We start from the raw sequence: 17,228 nt of genomic DNA on the forward strand, positions 1-17,228 counted from the left end.
GATGGTGATGAATAAGCAGACTCCTAATTTAAACTTCGTCAACGTTTTTCCAGCTTGACTTTTAATATCCATATGTTCACTGCTTCTTCTTCTATCAAACACTACATGGCTTCTTCAAGGGAGACTGACAAAGGACCCCAAGCTCCAATTGGGCTTTTCAAGCCAGCTTCTGCAACAGCAAAAGCAGTATTTGGAGTTTAAACACCATGCCATCTCTTTGTATGAGACAGCCCTCATTATCATAGGATCATGGAATGGTTTGGCTTGGAAGGGACCTTAAAGATCATCTCATTCCAAACCCCCTGCATGGAAAGGGACACCTCCCAAAGCCCAGGTTGCTCAGAGCACCATCCAACCTGGCCTGGAACACTTCCAGGGAAGGGGCATCAACAACCTCCCTAAGCAACCTGTTCCATTTCCTTACTACCCTCATGGTGAAGAATTTTTTCCTAATATCAAACCTAAATCTAACCTCTTCCAGTTTGAAATGTCCTGGCTGAAACAGTTCCAGGACTAAAAACCGAGTTTTCAGTGGGGCTGGGATGGCCACCTTCACTTTTGAAACAAGCTCGTAAGCATTGTCAAAATCAGGCAGAGGAACTCTATTTATTATAAGCTTTTAAAACTACCAAGTGCCTTGGAGAAGCTCAGGCTTCTGAGGAATTAATAATAAGGAATTAATATTAATAATGAGGAATGATAATTGCTATTATTAATTTATTAATAATTAACAATTATTATCATATAAAATATATTAATAATATACATTAATAATATGTTAAATATATCGAATATAAATATTAATATAAATATAAGTTAAAATAAAATATATATTAGTAAATATTGATATATTAAATTATAAAAATATATATTACAATATATATTAATAATATATAGTAATAGGAATATTGATAATTATTATTATTAATAGTAATAAGGGGCAATTATTAATAATGAGGAATTAATAACAAGGAACTGCCTTATTTCTTTGTTTTCTATTGCAGCAGTGGGAGAAGCAGCTCTGTACAGGCACAGAGAAAAAGAGAAGGGAAAGAGAACAGCCAAGCAGCTCATTGCAGCAGCAATGCAAAGCAGTTCTCAAAAACTTCTCATCACCTTTGTCCAGTGGGGTGGCAGAGAGACCTCTCCCTGCAGGCATCCAAATCCTGGAAGTGACTTGGCTGAACTGACCCTGCAATTGCCCAGCCAGAAATCCCATGGGCACAGGCTACTGAAAATTTGGGGTGACCTTGGGAACCCCTTGAACCATGCAGATGAATCTCCAAACCTGATCTGGAAGAGTTCCAGACCAGGTTGGATGGGGCTTGGAGCAACCTGGGCTGGTGGGAGGTGTCCCTGACCATGGGAGGGGGGGATGGAATGGATGATCTTGAATGTCCCTTCCAACCCAACCTGTTCTGTGATTCTGTGACCTCCTCCCAGCTGCTTCCAGCTCATGGACCTTGCAGAGAGCAGTGGTGCTGGTGCTGTAACTGCACTGAGATGTCCTGGTTGTTCTGGATGATGGAACACTGCCAGGATTTAAGCTCCTGCCTCTGCCTACCCATCACACCCCCACATTTCTTGGCACTGGCATGTGGGGCAATGTGGCTTTGCATATCTTGTTGTCAGGAAGCTGAAGAGGAGCCAGCAGTGTGCCCAGGTGGCCAAGAAGGCCAATGGCATCCTGGGCTGTGTCAGGAAGAGCGTGGCCAGCAGGTCCAGGGAAGGGATTCTGCCCCTGTGCTCAGCCCTGGGGAGGCCACAGCTTGAGTCCTGTGTCCAGTTCTGGGCCCCTCAGCTCAGGAAGGAGATTGAGGTGCTGGAGCAGGTCCAGAGAAGAGCAAGGAGACTGGGAAGGGATCCAGCACAAGTCCTGTGAGGAAGGGCTGAGGGAGCTGGGGGTGTTGAGGCTGGAGAAGAGGAGGCTCAGGGGAGACCTCATCACTCTCTACAACTCCCTGAAAGGAGGTTGGAGCCAGGGGGGGGTTGGGCTCTTTTCCCAGGCAACTCTCAGCAAGACAAGAGGGCACAAGAGGTCTCAAGTTGTGCCAGGGGAGGTTTAGGTTGAACATTAGAAAGAATTTCTTTCCAGAGAGGGTGATCACCATTGGAATGGGCTGCCCAGGGAAGGGGTGGATTCTCCATCCCTGGAGATATTTCAAAAGAGCCTGGATGTGGCACTCAGTGCCATGGGCTGGGAACTGCAGTGGGAGTGGATCAAGGGTTGGACTTGATGATCTCTGAGGTCCCTTCCAACCCAGCCAGTTCTAGGATTCTATGATTCTATGATCTTAGATATCACCTGAGCACCCCCAAGAAACTCCTCAAGCAGCTCCTGGGAAAACATCATCCCCCCAAATCTGCACCCACAGCCACTGGAGGTTGGTGTACAATATGATGTAGAGATTTGTTTGGGGAAGATGGAGAAAGGCAAGAGGCAATCCAACCTGGAGGACATGATTTTTCTCTTTGGGGCTGTTTTTTCTCCCCCAGATACTTAGCAGCTTCCTGAAAAATTAAATTCTGGGTGCTGCCAAAATACTGCATTGCCTATTCCTCTTTCCTCTACTAAAGTCCCTCTTGTAAATTGGGTGGACACTTTTCAGTATCTTTGTCTTTACCTTACCCCTGCTCAATAGGAAAATATTAATGTTTCTATTTTGAAGGAGGAAAAATAAAGCCAAGAGACCCAGGAGTCACCCTCACTGCAGCAACAGGTCTGGTGGAGTTGTGGATCTCAAGTTAGGCAAAGTTTGCAGGAAGACCAACTGTGGGGGCAACATGGAGCAGCATTAAAACATGTTTAGGAAGGGAAATTAAGGCATTCACAGCCAATGATTCACATGTGAATGATATCATTACAAGCAGACATGATCTGTGTCACCCATCATAATTTACATAGTGCATCCCAGCCATGCTTGCCAGGAGAAAAGCCCATTTCTGGCAGGGAAATCCAGACCCCTCATCCATAATAAACCTACAAATTCCATTAGTCCAAGACCCAGGTATGTCTGGGTGACATGCAGGCCCACAGCAATTTCTCCTTAGCTGAGTGAAAAAAGGGAGGAATGACCAAACCTCTTTTTCCAACATGGCAAAGCCCAGCAAACCTCTTCATCACTTCAGAGAAATGGTGCAGGCAGTGTCAGAGAGGTGGCTTTAGGAACACAGCCTCACCTGAAGTTGAGATGAGGTCTTTTATACATTCTAATGCACTGAGGAGGAAAGAATCCTGCCACTTGCAGAGTAACAGATTTTTCAAAAGATTTTATTCTTTGTTTTAATAAGGCTCAAATTATATCATGAGCATGCTTTGGGGGGGCAAAGGGGTGGGAAATCCATCTAACAAAAGACCCAAGTGAAAGTTTAGCTTCCTGAAATGCAATTCTGGGTGTGGATGAAGAGATTCATCACTCCTCAGGATGGAACTGAGACTTTTAACTCATTTGGCCAAATCCCTTCCAAGGCAGGGAACATCAGGAGAGGAATCAGCTGAGATGTGTGGTTATTTCCTGCTCACTAAGAATCTCCTCATTCTAAACAAGGATCTCATCAAGAGTTAAGACAATCTGGATGGCACTCACCACATCCTAAAATAGAATCACCCAAAGTGATTCCCCTCCTGGGTGAAACAAACCAGTCCCAGTCTACCAAGTCATGATTTGAATGGTCAAGAAACTACTGTATTGCATCACAATTGTCACTTTGTGGCTTTATGAGTTATTTCAGCATGGAGGCAAAAAGGGTAGCAGGGCAGAGGAGAATTCTGCTCATGAAAACCAATCCTTAGCTGCAATATGCAGCTGGATCCTCCACACCCTTCAGAAACTGGAGAAGCTTTGCCACAAAGTCAATAAAACACTTTTTCCTGCAGAGTTCCAGAAAGGCTGCTCCTAAGTATCCTCTGATGGTTACAGGCTTCCATTTAAAATCCAGATTTTGATCTCCCAGCTCTTTGAATTCTCCTGTGTACACACCTTACTCTGGTTTTCCCCTCTTAGCAGCACCCTCTGTATCCCTTCTCATGGTGAAATGCTAAGCAAGGTTTGCTCATCAGAGGTGGTGATGCTTCTGTGTCTCTCCTGTGTCCCTGCTGAAGTCTCCTCAAATGTGGGTAACTTCACAAATACTGAATTACACCTCTAATAGGGAAAAGAGAGCCTTCCATCCTGCTAATTAATATTAAAGTGCTGTGGGCCAGGACTCCTGACAGCAGGAACAGCAATTGGCACCCACTCCCAGCACTGAAAACACAGAATTTTAGCTTAAAAAGAAAGCAAAACCTTCACCCATACATATACACCCACTCTAAGGAACAAATGAGGTGTTTGAAGACAAAATAGCATTAAAAGCAGATGTTATCATTTGTTAGTAGAAATCTACCTGCTCACCCTGAGCTGGTGATCAGTCTTGGTGATCCCATCAGGTGTTGTGAAGAGGTGACTAATCCATCTGACACATCAGATTACACCCATGATTAAGCCCCTGTGATCAATACAATCAATAATGGCTTCTAAAGGAAGCTTCATTACCAGGCTGCACCAAAACTGTGTTTCCTCATTCCCCCTCATTTAATTAGAAAGGGTAACAAATGGGTTGTTAAACCTCCAGTGATTTTCTTGTTGCTAAAAAGATGTGGAATGAGCAGAAAGCAACACACACCTACCAGGCCATAAATCAAAGTATTTCTTTCTGGATGGCAGGGGATCTCAACTGCTTTCTATTCCCCTTCTCTGAGGAACTGAACTGCATTTAAATTACATTTTTCCTGGGAGTTTTTCTAGGATGTTTTGCTTTCCAGCAACACTCCCACTAAACAGTCAGCACCTTCATGGGATCTCGCATCATTGCCCTCATAGGATTTCTCACCAAAACTTCCTTCTCACCCCCAGCTGTCAAAATTCAGAGTTTCACCATTCTGCAGCTCTGCTCAGCTTCATTTGAGGAGCCCAATGCCAGAAAAAAAAAAAAATAAAAGAAAAGAAAAAAAAATAAAAAAGAAACGACATCTTTTTGGACCTACTTGTGCTCACAGGTTGTGCCCTGAACACATGTGGAATCACAACCCTTTTAGACATATTGAAGTTGCCTGTCTACATCACTTTCAAAACAGACTTCTCCACAAGAAAATTCACCCACAGTCACCCATTTGAGAGCCAAAGCTTTAGAGCTGCTGGATTCTTTCTGTTGGTTGCCAGGACAGCCCTTAAGGGTCCAGCTAAGAGTCAGGTATGGAGCTGTTAAATACCTGCTGATGCTTTGGGGCAAATGGATGCCAAGTTTTTTATACAGTTTGGATGGTTAAATTTGGTTAAAGTGTGTGTCCTACACACACTTTTTCTACACTGAATTCATCAATGACTGTTCCTACCCAGGGCAGGCAGCCATACACACACAAACAACATCTGACATTAATTCAAGTTAATGGAGCAGGTACTGTCTCCATGGACAAAACCCCCACAATTTATAGTGCTCACAGCTGCAGTTTCTGCATCAGTTCCATTTATTGGCTATGGGTGGAAATACAAAATTATCCCAGTCCCATATTTCAGCATTATGAAAGACATACTCCAAAGGGTTTTTTTTTTTATACTTGTCAGCGTTTGGGCATTTGGGGCTTGCAATGGGACTGAGTGTGGTTTTACAGCAGAAATGGGTAAAATAACTTCATTTCATTAATTTCAATTCAGCAGGAAAAAAAAAAGTTGTTTTGGATTAAACTTTCCCCTGAGAAAAAATAATTTTGAAAAAGGCAGAAAAAATATTAACACATGAAGTATTTATTATTCCACTTCGAACGTGCTGTCTTTAATTGAATTTCTTTAAATATCCATGAAAATGAAATGAAGCATTTAGTGAGTTTTCAGATGAATGTTTTTCACTATTCTGACTTCTCCTTTTACTGGATTCCAGGAGAACATTTCCTCAAATGGCTCCACTTAACTGCACAGGGACACTTGAAATAGTTTCCCAGTCAAAGAAAACCACATCTGAGGAGATAAAAGCAGAGGCCAAAAGTCACCCTTGCATCCAGCAAAGCTCCTTCAGGGATCAGCTGCCTGCAGGATGCTCTTCTCTCATTAATTAGCATTGTGCAGACTGTAACCTAACTCCAACCATTGCCAAGGGAGAGGGGATGGGAAAACATCTTTCAGGTGGGATGCATAGAATCAGAATTGTTCTGGTTGGAAAAGACCTTTAAGATCATGGAGTTCAACCATTAAGTTAATTCTACTGAACCTGGTGCTTAACCACATCCCTAAGGACCTCATCTACACATCTTTTAAACACTTCCCTAAGGAGGAACAGACAAGAGAGATGCCAGAATTGACCAAACAGAGGATTCCATCCCATACACCTCATACTCAGGAGAAATTTGAGGGATCACAAGGTCAAACCCCTTCCTGCTTCCCCTTCTTCCCCTCTCCCTGTTTGCTTCAGCATCCTGGGAGGATTCCATCCCTTCCTCTGCCTGTGCTCCTGATCCATCCCAGCCTGAATCTCTGTGTTCCTGCCTCCAGCTCCCAACTGCTGCTGACCCCAGGATTCCAGCCTGGACTTTCCCAGGGCTGCCCTGCAGCCTCGGTGGAGATTTGAACATTATTGGGGTGAAAAGGGGGAGGAACCTGGGATCAATTTTCCTGTAGATTTGTATAGATTTAGTCATTTTTCCTATTTCTTATTCCTGTTTCATTAAAGCTGTGTAGTTTAGTTTCCAACCCATCAGTCTCTCTCCCTTATTCTCTCTCCTTTCTTTATCAGGGAGGAGAGGGGGATTAATAGGCAGCATCTGTTATTGGGTTTAGTTGCTGGGCCAGTGTTAAACCCTGACAAATATCAAGCAGGATTTGCATCTTCCCATCCCTTCCCCAGCAATGGGATCCCTTGGTTTGGGATCCTGGCAGCCTGCCACTGGTCCCTCCACCACCTTTACTCACTAAACCAGGACCTGGAACTTCTGAGAGACTTGGATGGGGAGAGGTCCAACTCCAGAGCTCACTCTTGGGTCTTTGACAGCACTGCTGGAGGATGGGATGGAACAGCCCCAAAACCAAAAAAGCTTTCTCTCTCTGTCACACTGATCTCTCCAAATGAAGACTGAGCCTGGGTGAGCATGTGCTGGCTGCATGGTGTGCCATGCCTGCTCCTGGAGGGAGGCAGAGCTCCAGGCTGGGATGGAGAAATTTTGGGAGGCTGGAGAGCAAAGGTGGCATCATTGATCTGGCTCCCCTCTCCTACTCACTGAAGCAGATTTTGTGTAAAGGGGACAGGACAGCCTTCCAGGATGATTGCTCAGTCTGGTGTGTGCTCCATATCATGAGGATCTCAGCTGCTTGGCTCAACTTCATAGACACCCTTAGACAACCTTCCCTCCCTCTCCTCTGCCACCAGGAGAGGAGCAAATGTAGCGTGGGAACGGGAGGATGGTTCAGATCAACAGAAGGAGAAGGTTGCCACGATTTCCACTGAAGCAAATCAAGGTCTTTGTGAAGTTCAGGCTTTTAGATTCCAGAGAAAAACTGATGGAGGCACATCCAGTTCAGAGAGGTGGGTGACTGGCATTAAACACACTGAGACACCCAACTGGGAGGCAACAACTGGTTCCCAGTGACCCATTCAAACTTTTGGTTGATTGAGTTGTACCTGGACATAGCTATTTCCCTCCATCCTAATATAAAAGCTCAACATCAGCTGGAGTGACCAACCTGCTCCAGCAGCAGAAGAGGTGAGAAACAGCACAGGTAAGGCAAGTGTGGGGCTGTCTCACAGAGCTTGCAGGGCAGGGAGAGAAGAGAATGTCCCCATACCTGATGTCAGGTTATCCCCAGGAGGCTCTGCCAAGCACTGGCTGCGTTCCTCTTCAATCTCCTGCATGATGCTGCACTCTGGAAGTGTGCTGGATGCCTGCAGAAAGAGCAGAGAAGGAAAAGAGTGAGCCAAATCCATCTTCCCTGAGTTCTCATGGGGTTTCATGACCACCTGAGCTCCCCTGGGCCACTGCACAATCACACTGGGGATATCCCCACTGTGGGGGGAACCTGAAACCTGGAGCAAATCTGATTCTCAGTCCATGTCTGGATATGTTTTCTATTTCAGCAGCCCCTGTGTTGATAGCAGCAGGCAGTTAAAATTTTTTGCTGAACTTCCTACTCTTTCTCCCACAAGCAGGATCACAAATTATTCCTGAACTTCCATTCGGAGTCATGGATTTGGCAGAGCATCTCCTCCAGCTTTAGTTTGTGTTTGGTTTAGAGAAGGGAGTGCAAGCCAGGGCTTGCTGAATAAAACTTTCCTTAGCAAACAAACAAAAAGCAACTTTTCTTTATTCTTTTTCTTTTTTCTTTTTTCTTTTTTCTTTTTTCTTTTTTTTTTCCTCCCCTTTCTTTTTCCTTTTATTTATTTATTTTATTTTTATTTTTTTCTGATGATCAGGAAGCAATTCTGCTGCTTCATCTTCTGGGAACCCTGCCTGCCTGACCTAGCACCAGGAGCTATCTAAGGCAGGAAGATGGCAGTGTTAATATTCATGCCAAGAGCAGTGGGATCTGTGCTTCCATGGCTTATTTCCCCCCTATTCTCCCATGGTCTGCCTCCTGGCTCATGTTAATTGAAAGCAAAACAAAACCCCAAATCAAATAAGAGTGAGATCTCGGATGCAAATCAGGAGATCAAGGAGGTAAAAAGCAGGAAATTCCCAATGCCAAGGCTTCTTCCCTCAAGTGGTTCCTCTTCAGTCAGCCCTAATTATTTCGTGGGGGTAAATGCAACAGTGGCTGTAAATGCTCAGGTAATTAATCAGAGCCTCCTTATAACATCTCATTCATCAGCTGCCTCAATCAGAAAATGTGCGAAATGACAATTTACATGCCAAAAAAGAACAACCAGGACAAGGGGTCACGTAGCACAGTGTCCCCTGTGCCACCAACACGTTCTGAACTTGGAGCTTCTGACTTCATGGACTGCAAGCAGGAACTGAGGTCCCATTAGGCACAAAAGCCCCTCTCTCCCCAAAAAGATTGGAAATGGCATTTGGAAAGGAAAAACTTGTCCAGAAACTCAGTTGCAAAGAGACAGTGAGAGGGGGAATGATGTGAAGAGAGTAGAAAGCTCAGCTTGAATTTTTCCTGTCACTGTTAAAAGTGATGCAAGAGAAACCAGGAGTAGGTAATGGGGAAAATTTTGAGGACAGGGGATGAGCCTTTGCCTGGTTCATTGTTCACTCTTTCTAGGTTTTGGGAAAAGCGTGGATTTTCAGCAGAAATAGGCAGGGAAAAAAAAAAAAAAAAAAAAAAAAGAAAAACCACATTTCCATGTCTCATTTCAAAACGTGTGAGAAATTTGTCTATCCATATATTTGCCAGACAAGTCTGTAAGACAGAAGACCCAGAAATCCTTTGAAGGAACAATTGGTTGATGTAAATTGCCCTTTGAATTAAAAAAAAAATAGAAAATCACTTAGCACATTACATCTATTCTCACCATTTCCTATTAACCAAATCTGTTCTCTTCACTGTTTCACCCCATGTCTTGCTCAGACTGTAATTACCTTTAGGTTGGGAATGAGTCTTGATTAGTAGAATAGAAATAATTAATTATTTGGTTTTCTAGTCAAAATAAAAATTAAAAATCCCAAACACAAGGGTGTGGGGAAATATTTGGTGTTGTCTTGGTACTCAAGTCTTTCTTTTTCCCAAAGGGAAACAGATCTTAGGAAATTTTCTCTTGGCTCATGTAAAGCACCATTGATTCATTTTGTTTTGATTTACAGAGCTTCTTGCCTTTTTATTTTAACCTTAAAGTAAGCACTAGGGTAAGCGTGAGAGGTTTGCTGTAAAAATGAAGACTGAAATGTTTGCAAAACATTCTGACTTTTTCAAAGGAAAGATTTAACTCTCTGGACTTTAACGATTGCCAAAACCATCTCAGATCTATAAATAACTGAAGTTTTCACTTTATAAATGAATTCACACAGCTCTAACTCTGATCAGGGTTGGCAAAGCACTGTGCACATTTACAACATATTTAAAAAAAAAATAAAATTTTGCAGTAAATTTTCTACCAAGCCCAAGAACAAGCACCTCACTGCTGCATCTTCCCTTCACTAAAAACTTGCATATTTACCTCAACGACCTAATATTTGCTTTTGAGTCAAAGTTTTATCAGCTTTCAAAACCAAAAAAATGAGGCTGATTCATTGTTTAGTATTCTGCAGAGCAGGTTTGTGATAGATAGATTCAGACAAACTCGATTATATTTTTAAAACTCGATACTTTTAACAAACTCGATATTTTTAAAATATCAGCGTTTTTTTGTTTTTTTTTTCTTTTTCATCCAATCCAAGAGGAAAGACATCTACGTTAGGCAAACCATTGGAAAAAAGAAGACCTGGGTGTGTTGGTTGACAGGAGTTGAATATGAACCAGCATGTGCTCAGGTGGCCAAGAAGGCCACCAGCATCCTGGCTTGTGTCAGCACTGCTGTGGCCAGCAGGAGCAGGGCAGGGATTGTCCCCTTGTGCTGGGCACTGGGGAGGCTGCACCTCAAATCCTGGGGTCAGTTCTGGGTCTTTTGGGACCAGAAGGACATTGAGGGACTGGAGAGTGTCCAGAGAAGGGAATGGAGCTAGGGAAGGGTCTGGTGCACAAGGAGAACATCTGGAGAGCAAGAAGGAGGGGCTGGAGAAGATGGAGAAGGGTCTGGAGAAGTTGTGAGGAGCAGCTGAGGGAGCTGGGGGTGTTGATCCTGGAGAAAAAGAGGCTGATGGGGGGGGCTTCTGGCTCTCTGCAACCCCCTGAGAGGAGGTTGGAGCCAGGGGGGGTTTGGTTTCTTTATAGAATCATAGAATGGCTTCGTTTGGAAGGGACTTTAGAGATCATCTACTCCAACCCCCCTGCCATAGACAGGGACACCTCTCATCTAGGTTCTTCTCCTAAATAACCAGTGATAGGATGAAACGCCCTCAAGTTGTGCCAGGGGAGGTTTAGGTTGGATGTTAGGAGCAATTTGTTCACCAAAAGGATTGTCAGGGATGGGCCCAAGCTTCCCAGGGCAGTGGTGGAGTCCTCATCCCTGGAAGGATTTCACAGGCATGGAGATGTGGTGCTGAGGGCCATGGGTTTCATGGGGAACTTGGCAGTGTTGGGATAATAGTGAGACTCCATCATCTAAAATATTCTTTTCAACCTAAATGATTTTATGATTCTGGAAACGAAACAAAAACAAACAAAAAAACCCCAAAAGCAAAACAAAAAATCCCAAAACCAAACCAAACCAAACAAACCCAACAGGGTGGGCTTTAGCTCACCTTCTCTCTCAGAGGGACACATCTTCCTGGGTTTTAGCTGGGTAAGAACTACATATTTAGTCTGAATTGATTTTTGCCATTCCTTACAGTCCAGAGAGAGCTGGCAAACATCAGCCCTTAATGCTTTCATCCCACTCCACTGACTGTAGGTGGCCCAGTTCTAACTAAAACACCTACAATTTAGCTGGAGAAGGTCAGTGGGGTGTGAATTTCAAGTCAAAAGACCTTTTAACTAAATCATCAGGGTCAACAAACAGATTCACATTGGGAGCCTTCTAGTTTATGGTTCATTTTCCCTATTAATTAAACAAGTAAATAAATAACCCAAGAAATCACAGCAACCTTTTTACCACCTCCCTAGTGATAACACAAACAGCTCCCCCATATCACAGCTGTCATTACTGTGGAGTAACAGAGTCAGCTGGAAAAATAAATCAGAAACAATAAAAATAAAAAATAATAATGATAATAGAAATTTTGGGCATCATTAACAAACAGAAAAGTGTGTCACCTGTTAGTGGGTCACCAGTTCAGCTGCCTTCATTCACCTCCTAGTTAACAAAATGCTTGTGGCTACAAAGACCCCTCAAGAGCTGCAAGTTTTGCCTGTCAAAGGAGAACTTCAATGGGATGAGAGCCTAAATACCTCTCCTTCCTTGGTGTATCCTGCCAAGAAAAGCTTGGAGTCAACTTTTTAGCTTGGTGAAACTCATTTTATTTCTTCCTCTTTAGGTTTTGTTTTCCCTGGGTTTTGGGGTTGTTTGGGTTTGGGGTGTTTTTGCATTTTCATTTTATTTCTTTTTTTTTTTTTTTCCTGGCAAATGGCCAAACAGACCTTGGGTTGAGACACTAATTCCCATTTCCCACCTCAAAAGGACAAAAGAAAAGGGTGAGCAGCTTTGGCTACTTCACACACCAGGTAGTAAAGAGTCTTCTAGTCTCCTGGGCATACCCTTTGTGGGAGAAGCTGAAACTCAGCAAACCCTTCTTTGTTAAGCCCTCCCATGTAAAAAAAATTGTGGTGGGTTTGTCAGGGGTCATTTTTTCCCCTGAAATGCCCTCTGAAGCCCTGAGCAGAAAGATGAAGGATGAAAACATGAAGATTTTCTGGACGTGATTTCTTGCAGCTCTGAATTCTGCAGCAACTCTCACGTGGAATTGTCCCCAGAGGCTTCATTAATGAGAGTTTTCCTGCCCATCAGACCCCACCAGTTCTCAGAGGATTACTGCACAGTCTGCCACTGCAAAGAAACCCTAAATACAACTCAAAGGATTGTCACAGGCTGAAGGAGCTGCAAAAATGTTCAGTCTCATTAATGCTGTCTACTATTAACAGGACCAGGCTAACCATGGGTTCAGTTCTTTATTGTTGAGTCCTTTATTCACACAGCAGCTCCTCAAAGGCAGGTGGGACCCATGGCAAAGCCTCAGCTACAGGTAAAATAGGAGTATGGATCCACAAGAAGCTATGTGAGCCTCAGCACTTCTGTTCTTCTTGTTCCCAGAGTGTTCCTGGCTTCACCTGTGGCTCACCCAGAGGTCACCACACAGAGATTCCACAAGAGATGGGACTAGGGTGACCAGAGTGAAAATAGGATTTGGAGTCAAACAAGGAAAGAAGAGAACTGAGGAAACCTCCAGAAGGTGAAATCACATCCCCCCACCCATTTCTGTTCACTCTCAGGTCACACAGGTGACACACTCTCAGTGACACACAGGTGCAGTCATCTGAATTAAGGTGTCTCATACCATCACTGCCCTCCCAAAGTTCCTCTGATTATAGAATCATAGAATCATAGAATCCTAGGGGTTGGAAGGGACCTGGAAAGATCATCTAGTCCAACCCCCCCTGCCAGAGCAGGGCCCCCTAGAGTACATCCCCTAGGAACGTGTCCAGGTGGGTTTTGAATGTCTCCAGTGAAGGAGACTCCACAACCCCCCTGGGCAGCCTGTTCCAGGGCTCTGTCACCCTTACAGTAAAAAAATTTTTTCTGATATTCAACTTGAACCTCCTATGCTCCAATTTACACCCATTACCCCTTGTCCTATCACTGGTCACCACTGAGAAAAGCCTAACTCCATCTCCCTGACACTCACCCCTTACATATTTGAAAACATTGATGAGGTCACCTCTCAGTCTCCTTTTCTCCAAACTAAAGAGACCCAGCTCCCTCAGCCTTTCCTCATAAGGGAGATGTTCCACTCCCTTAATCATCTTAGTAGCTCTGCGCTGGACTCTTTCAAGCACTGTATCAGCCAGGAGCACCTCTTGCCTTCCTATGGTTTCTATAACATGATTTCAGTCACTGCTTTAGGTTTTCCTCAACCTTCTTTGTGTAGAGGCAAATTTAAAACAGGTCCCATTTCAAGCCTCAGCAGCATAACCCAAAAGAGTTTCACTTCTGGCCAGTTGCCAGAAGAACTCAATATTAATTTCAACCCAAGGACTTTCCTTTTTACTCATTCTTTGTAGGAACACACTTTGAAAGAACTTCCCAGGCAACAAACTTGGCTTTGATTTCTCCCATAAACTCATCCAGCTGTCTTAAAATTAGATTTTCAGTTTCTTTTTAGTTCCTTCCTTTTGAACATCCTAAGGTAGGGGCATTTTTATCCCTAAGAAACTTAAGAGTGGGAACAAAAAAACCCAACCCAAACCAAAAAAATGTGTGCAAGTGCAAGAAGGAGCAAAGAGAGTGGACCAAAGGAAGACACCCACACAGGATTTTTATCTAAAGTGAAGGGTAACACAATTTCCAACAATAACACTGTCAAACTTAAAAGCTGAAAAGCCTCTGGTGGCCTTGAGAAAAGAAAGGAAAAAAAGGTTATTTATGGTGTATTATAATTATTTGCTCTTCTAAAGGATTTTTGTCTAAGAATCCAAAACCATGCTACAAATTTGTCCTGACAGCACTGGGAAGGAACCATTTGGAACCAGTAATAGAAACATTAACAGAGAGATAAGCCCAAGTCCAAAACATCCCAAATACGCCCTGTGGCCTTTGTAGGATCAATAAAGGATTGCAAAAACAATGTTTTGAAGCACAGAAAACCTTTTTTTCTGCTACGACCTCTACTCATGTTGTAAACACACAGCCAGCCATGAGTAAGGGACTCTCAGAGCATGGGTAGCAGCACGTGTCCCTTGGAGATTTTTCCAAATAAAAGAGGTCCAGGCAAATGCCCAATATCCTGACTCTCACTTTGCTGTTCAAACCATTTTATGCTTCTGCCAAGTAAAATCACACCAATAACAGATCAATCATTTCACAAGGAATGCAGATGTTGTGCTGGGTTTTTTGGGTTTTTTTTTTTTAATCATCTCATCTAAGCAGGACCTGTTTAACAAAAGCAACTTGGCCCAATCAATCCAGCAGCTTGGAGACATGGAGACTTCATTTATTCTGATTGTCTCCTTTCTGTGGGAGATATTTGAGGTTGGCAAGAGTTTTTTTAGGGGGGTTTCTTTAGTAATTTTATGGTGTTTATGTGTGAAATTTAACATGATAAATACGATGATAAATGGAATTTATTTTTTAATGTAACTCCAGTGTTGAAGATGAATTAAAGTTGAAAAATAAAAAACTTGATGAAAACATGATGGATGATGGAAAAATTGTAACTTAGAAACCCAGTGGGGTTGGTTAAAAAAATTAGAGGAAGCATAAAAATTGTAAAATATGTCCAGCAACCATAAATTAAAAAGCAACATAGTTTAGTTAGTATGTGGGTATTCCATAACCAGATGCTATCTAAGGTGCATCAGTGTCAAAATGATACCACAAATATGCAAATACACCTTTAACAAAGGCAGCTTGGCCCAATCAATCCAGCAGCTTGGAGACATGGAGACTTCATTTATTCTGATTGTCTCCTTTCTGTGTGAGGGGTTGGGAGATCAAGGAAACATGTGCAGAGTGTGCTGAAAAGAGCTCAGAGACCCAGAAGGAAAGGGAAGCTGAGCAGCTGTGTTGTTTAACTTCTTAGTGACAAGCTTGCATATCCCTCTGTTGGGAATTAGGGCTGAATTAGGGTCCTAACAAAAAAGTGTCCTATGAAGGCAGGCTGAGAGAGTTGGGGTTGTTCAGCCTGAAGAAGAGAAGGCTCCTGGAAGACCTTAGAGAACCTTCCAATATCTGAAAAGGCTACAGGAAAAACTGGGGAAGGACTTTTTCCAAGGTCATGGAGTGATAGAAAAAGGGAGAATGGCTTTAAGTTGGCAGAGGGGAGATTTAGAGGAGATATTAGGAAGAAATACTTTACTGTGAGGGTGGTAAGACATTGGCACAGGTTGTCCAGAGAAGCTGTGGCTGCCCCATCCCTGGAAGTGTTCCAGGACAGGCTGGATGGGGCTCGGAGCAACCTGGGCTGTGGGAGGTGTCCCTGCCCATGCAGGGAGGGAACAAGATGATCTTTAAGGTTTTCAATGGGGTTGGGATGGCCACCTTCACTTTTGAAATAAGCTTGTAAGCATTGTCAAAATAATGCAGAGGGCTGAGGAACTCTCTTTATTATAAGCTTTTAAAACTACCAAGTGCCTTGGAGAAGCTCAGGCTGTGGAACTGTCTTGTTTCCTTGTTTTCTTTTGCAGCAGTGGGAGAAGCAGCTCTGTACAGGCACAGAGAAAAAGAGAAGGGAAAGAGAACAGCCAAGCAGCTCATTGCAGCAGCAATGCAAAGCAGTTCTCAAAAACTTCTCATCACCTTTGTCCAGTGGGGTGGCAGAGAGACCTCTCCCTGCAGGCATCCAAATCCTGGAAGTGACTTGGCTGAACTGACCCTGCAATTGCCCAGGCAGAAATCCCATGGGCACAGGCTACTGAAAATTTGGGGTGACCTTGGGAACCCCTTGAACCATGCAGATGAATCTCCAAACCTGATCTGGAAGAGTTCCAGACCAGGTTGGATGGGGCTTGGAGCAACCTGGGCTGGTGGGAGGTGTCCCTGACCATGACAGGAGGGTTGGGACTAAGGCTTTTTCCAATCCAAACCCTTCTACAACATTGCCACACATGAGGTCCACTTGCCCCAACAGGGAAGAAGGTTTGGACTGAACTCAGACCTGCTCAGATGGCCCCAGAAATCTGTAAGGCTTTGGGTGGGGTGTAGAGCAGCATGCAGGAAGCTGGAACTTCTCTGCCCCTCAGAAACCCTGCAGTGATCTGGTCTGAGGAACAATTTGGGTTAGCAACATAGGCAGCTGCTTTTGAACTTCTGGGGGAACTGAAAGCTCTGTCAGTGTCCAGAAATCCAGTGTTAATCCAGAGTTAGTGCCTGGATTAATAAGGGATGGACTGCCCTACACCAGGCTTGGCCAAAATTGACAGTGGGAAACCTCAGCACTGCACTAAGCAGTGACTTCACCTGGAGCTCTGGGGCTGTCTGGAAAGGGCACATTTCCCATGCACAGCTTCTCAGTGCAAACTCAGGGTTTTGGGGTTTTTTTTGTTTGTTTGTTTTGATTTGTTTTTGTGGTTTGGTTTGGTTTGGTTTTTTTCTATGCACTGAGGGAAGGGCTGTGAATATTAAAGTGTCACACAGCAGCCTGGCAGTCAGTGTCCCCTACACAGAGCAGGAACTCTGAAGCTCAGTGACAGATAACAATGTGGACAAAAGGGGGTGTTTGGCATTTCCCATGTACCCTCTCCTTGCTTCAGCATCTCAGACTTAGCATCTCCAGCTGAGATGAACACTCCAAACTGGACACATTCAGCAGTCAGAGCATAACTGGGGCTTGAAACTTTTCCTGAGCTCACCAAACAGCAAATGACTGCAGAATGTGGGTCTTCCAATCTTGTGATCCAGAAATCTTAAAAAAAGCAAATTGGGTCAGAGAACAGGTTTATCAAGGTCTGCACCCCTTTCCCTAGAGGAACCAGGGGGAGATAAAGGGACAGAAAAAAAACCCAAACCACATA

The 17,228-nt window shown here is 43.8% G+C and overlaps 1 protein-coding gene across 3 annotated transcripts in view; it reads right to left on the bottom strand.

The window, feature by feature from the left end:
- The window catches only part of VIPR1 (vasoactive intestinal peptide receptor 1), a 132,214-nt gene that overhangs the window by 75,811 nt on the left and 39,175 nt on the right, over nt 1–17,228 (bottom strand). For all 3 annotated transcript variants that reach the window (XR_011724112.1, XM_071734586.1, XM_071734587.1), the window contains exon 2: nt 7,812–7,908. Coding sequence is in view for 2 of the 3 variants with exons in the window: in XM_071734586.1 (XP_071590687.1) it covers nt 7,812–7,908 (97 nt within the window). In the remaining variant the exon portion in view is untranslated. The remainder of the gene's footprint in view (nt 1–7,811; nt 7,909–17,228) is intronic.

This window comes from Heliangelus exortis, chromosome 2 (assembly GCF_036169615.1).
Source record: "Heliangelus exortis chromosome 2, bHelExo1.hap1, whole genome shotgun sequence".
Taxonomy (NCBI): domain Eukaryota; kingdom Metazoa; phylum Chordata; class Aves; order Apodiformes; family Trochilidae; genus Heliangelus; species Heliangelus exortis.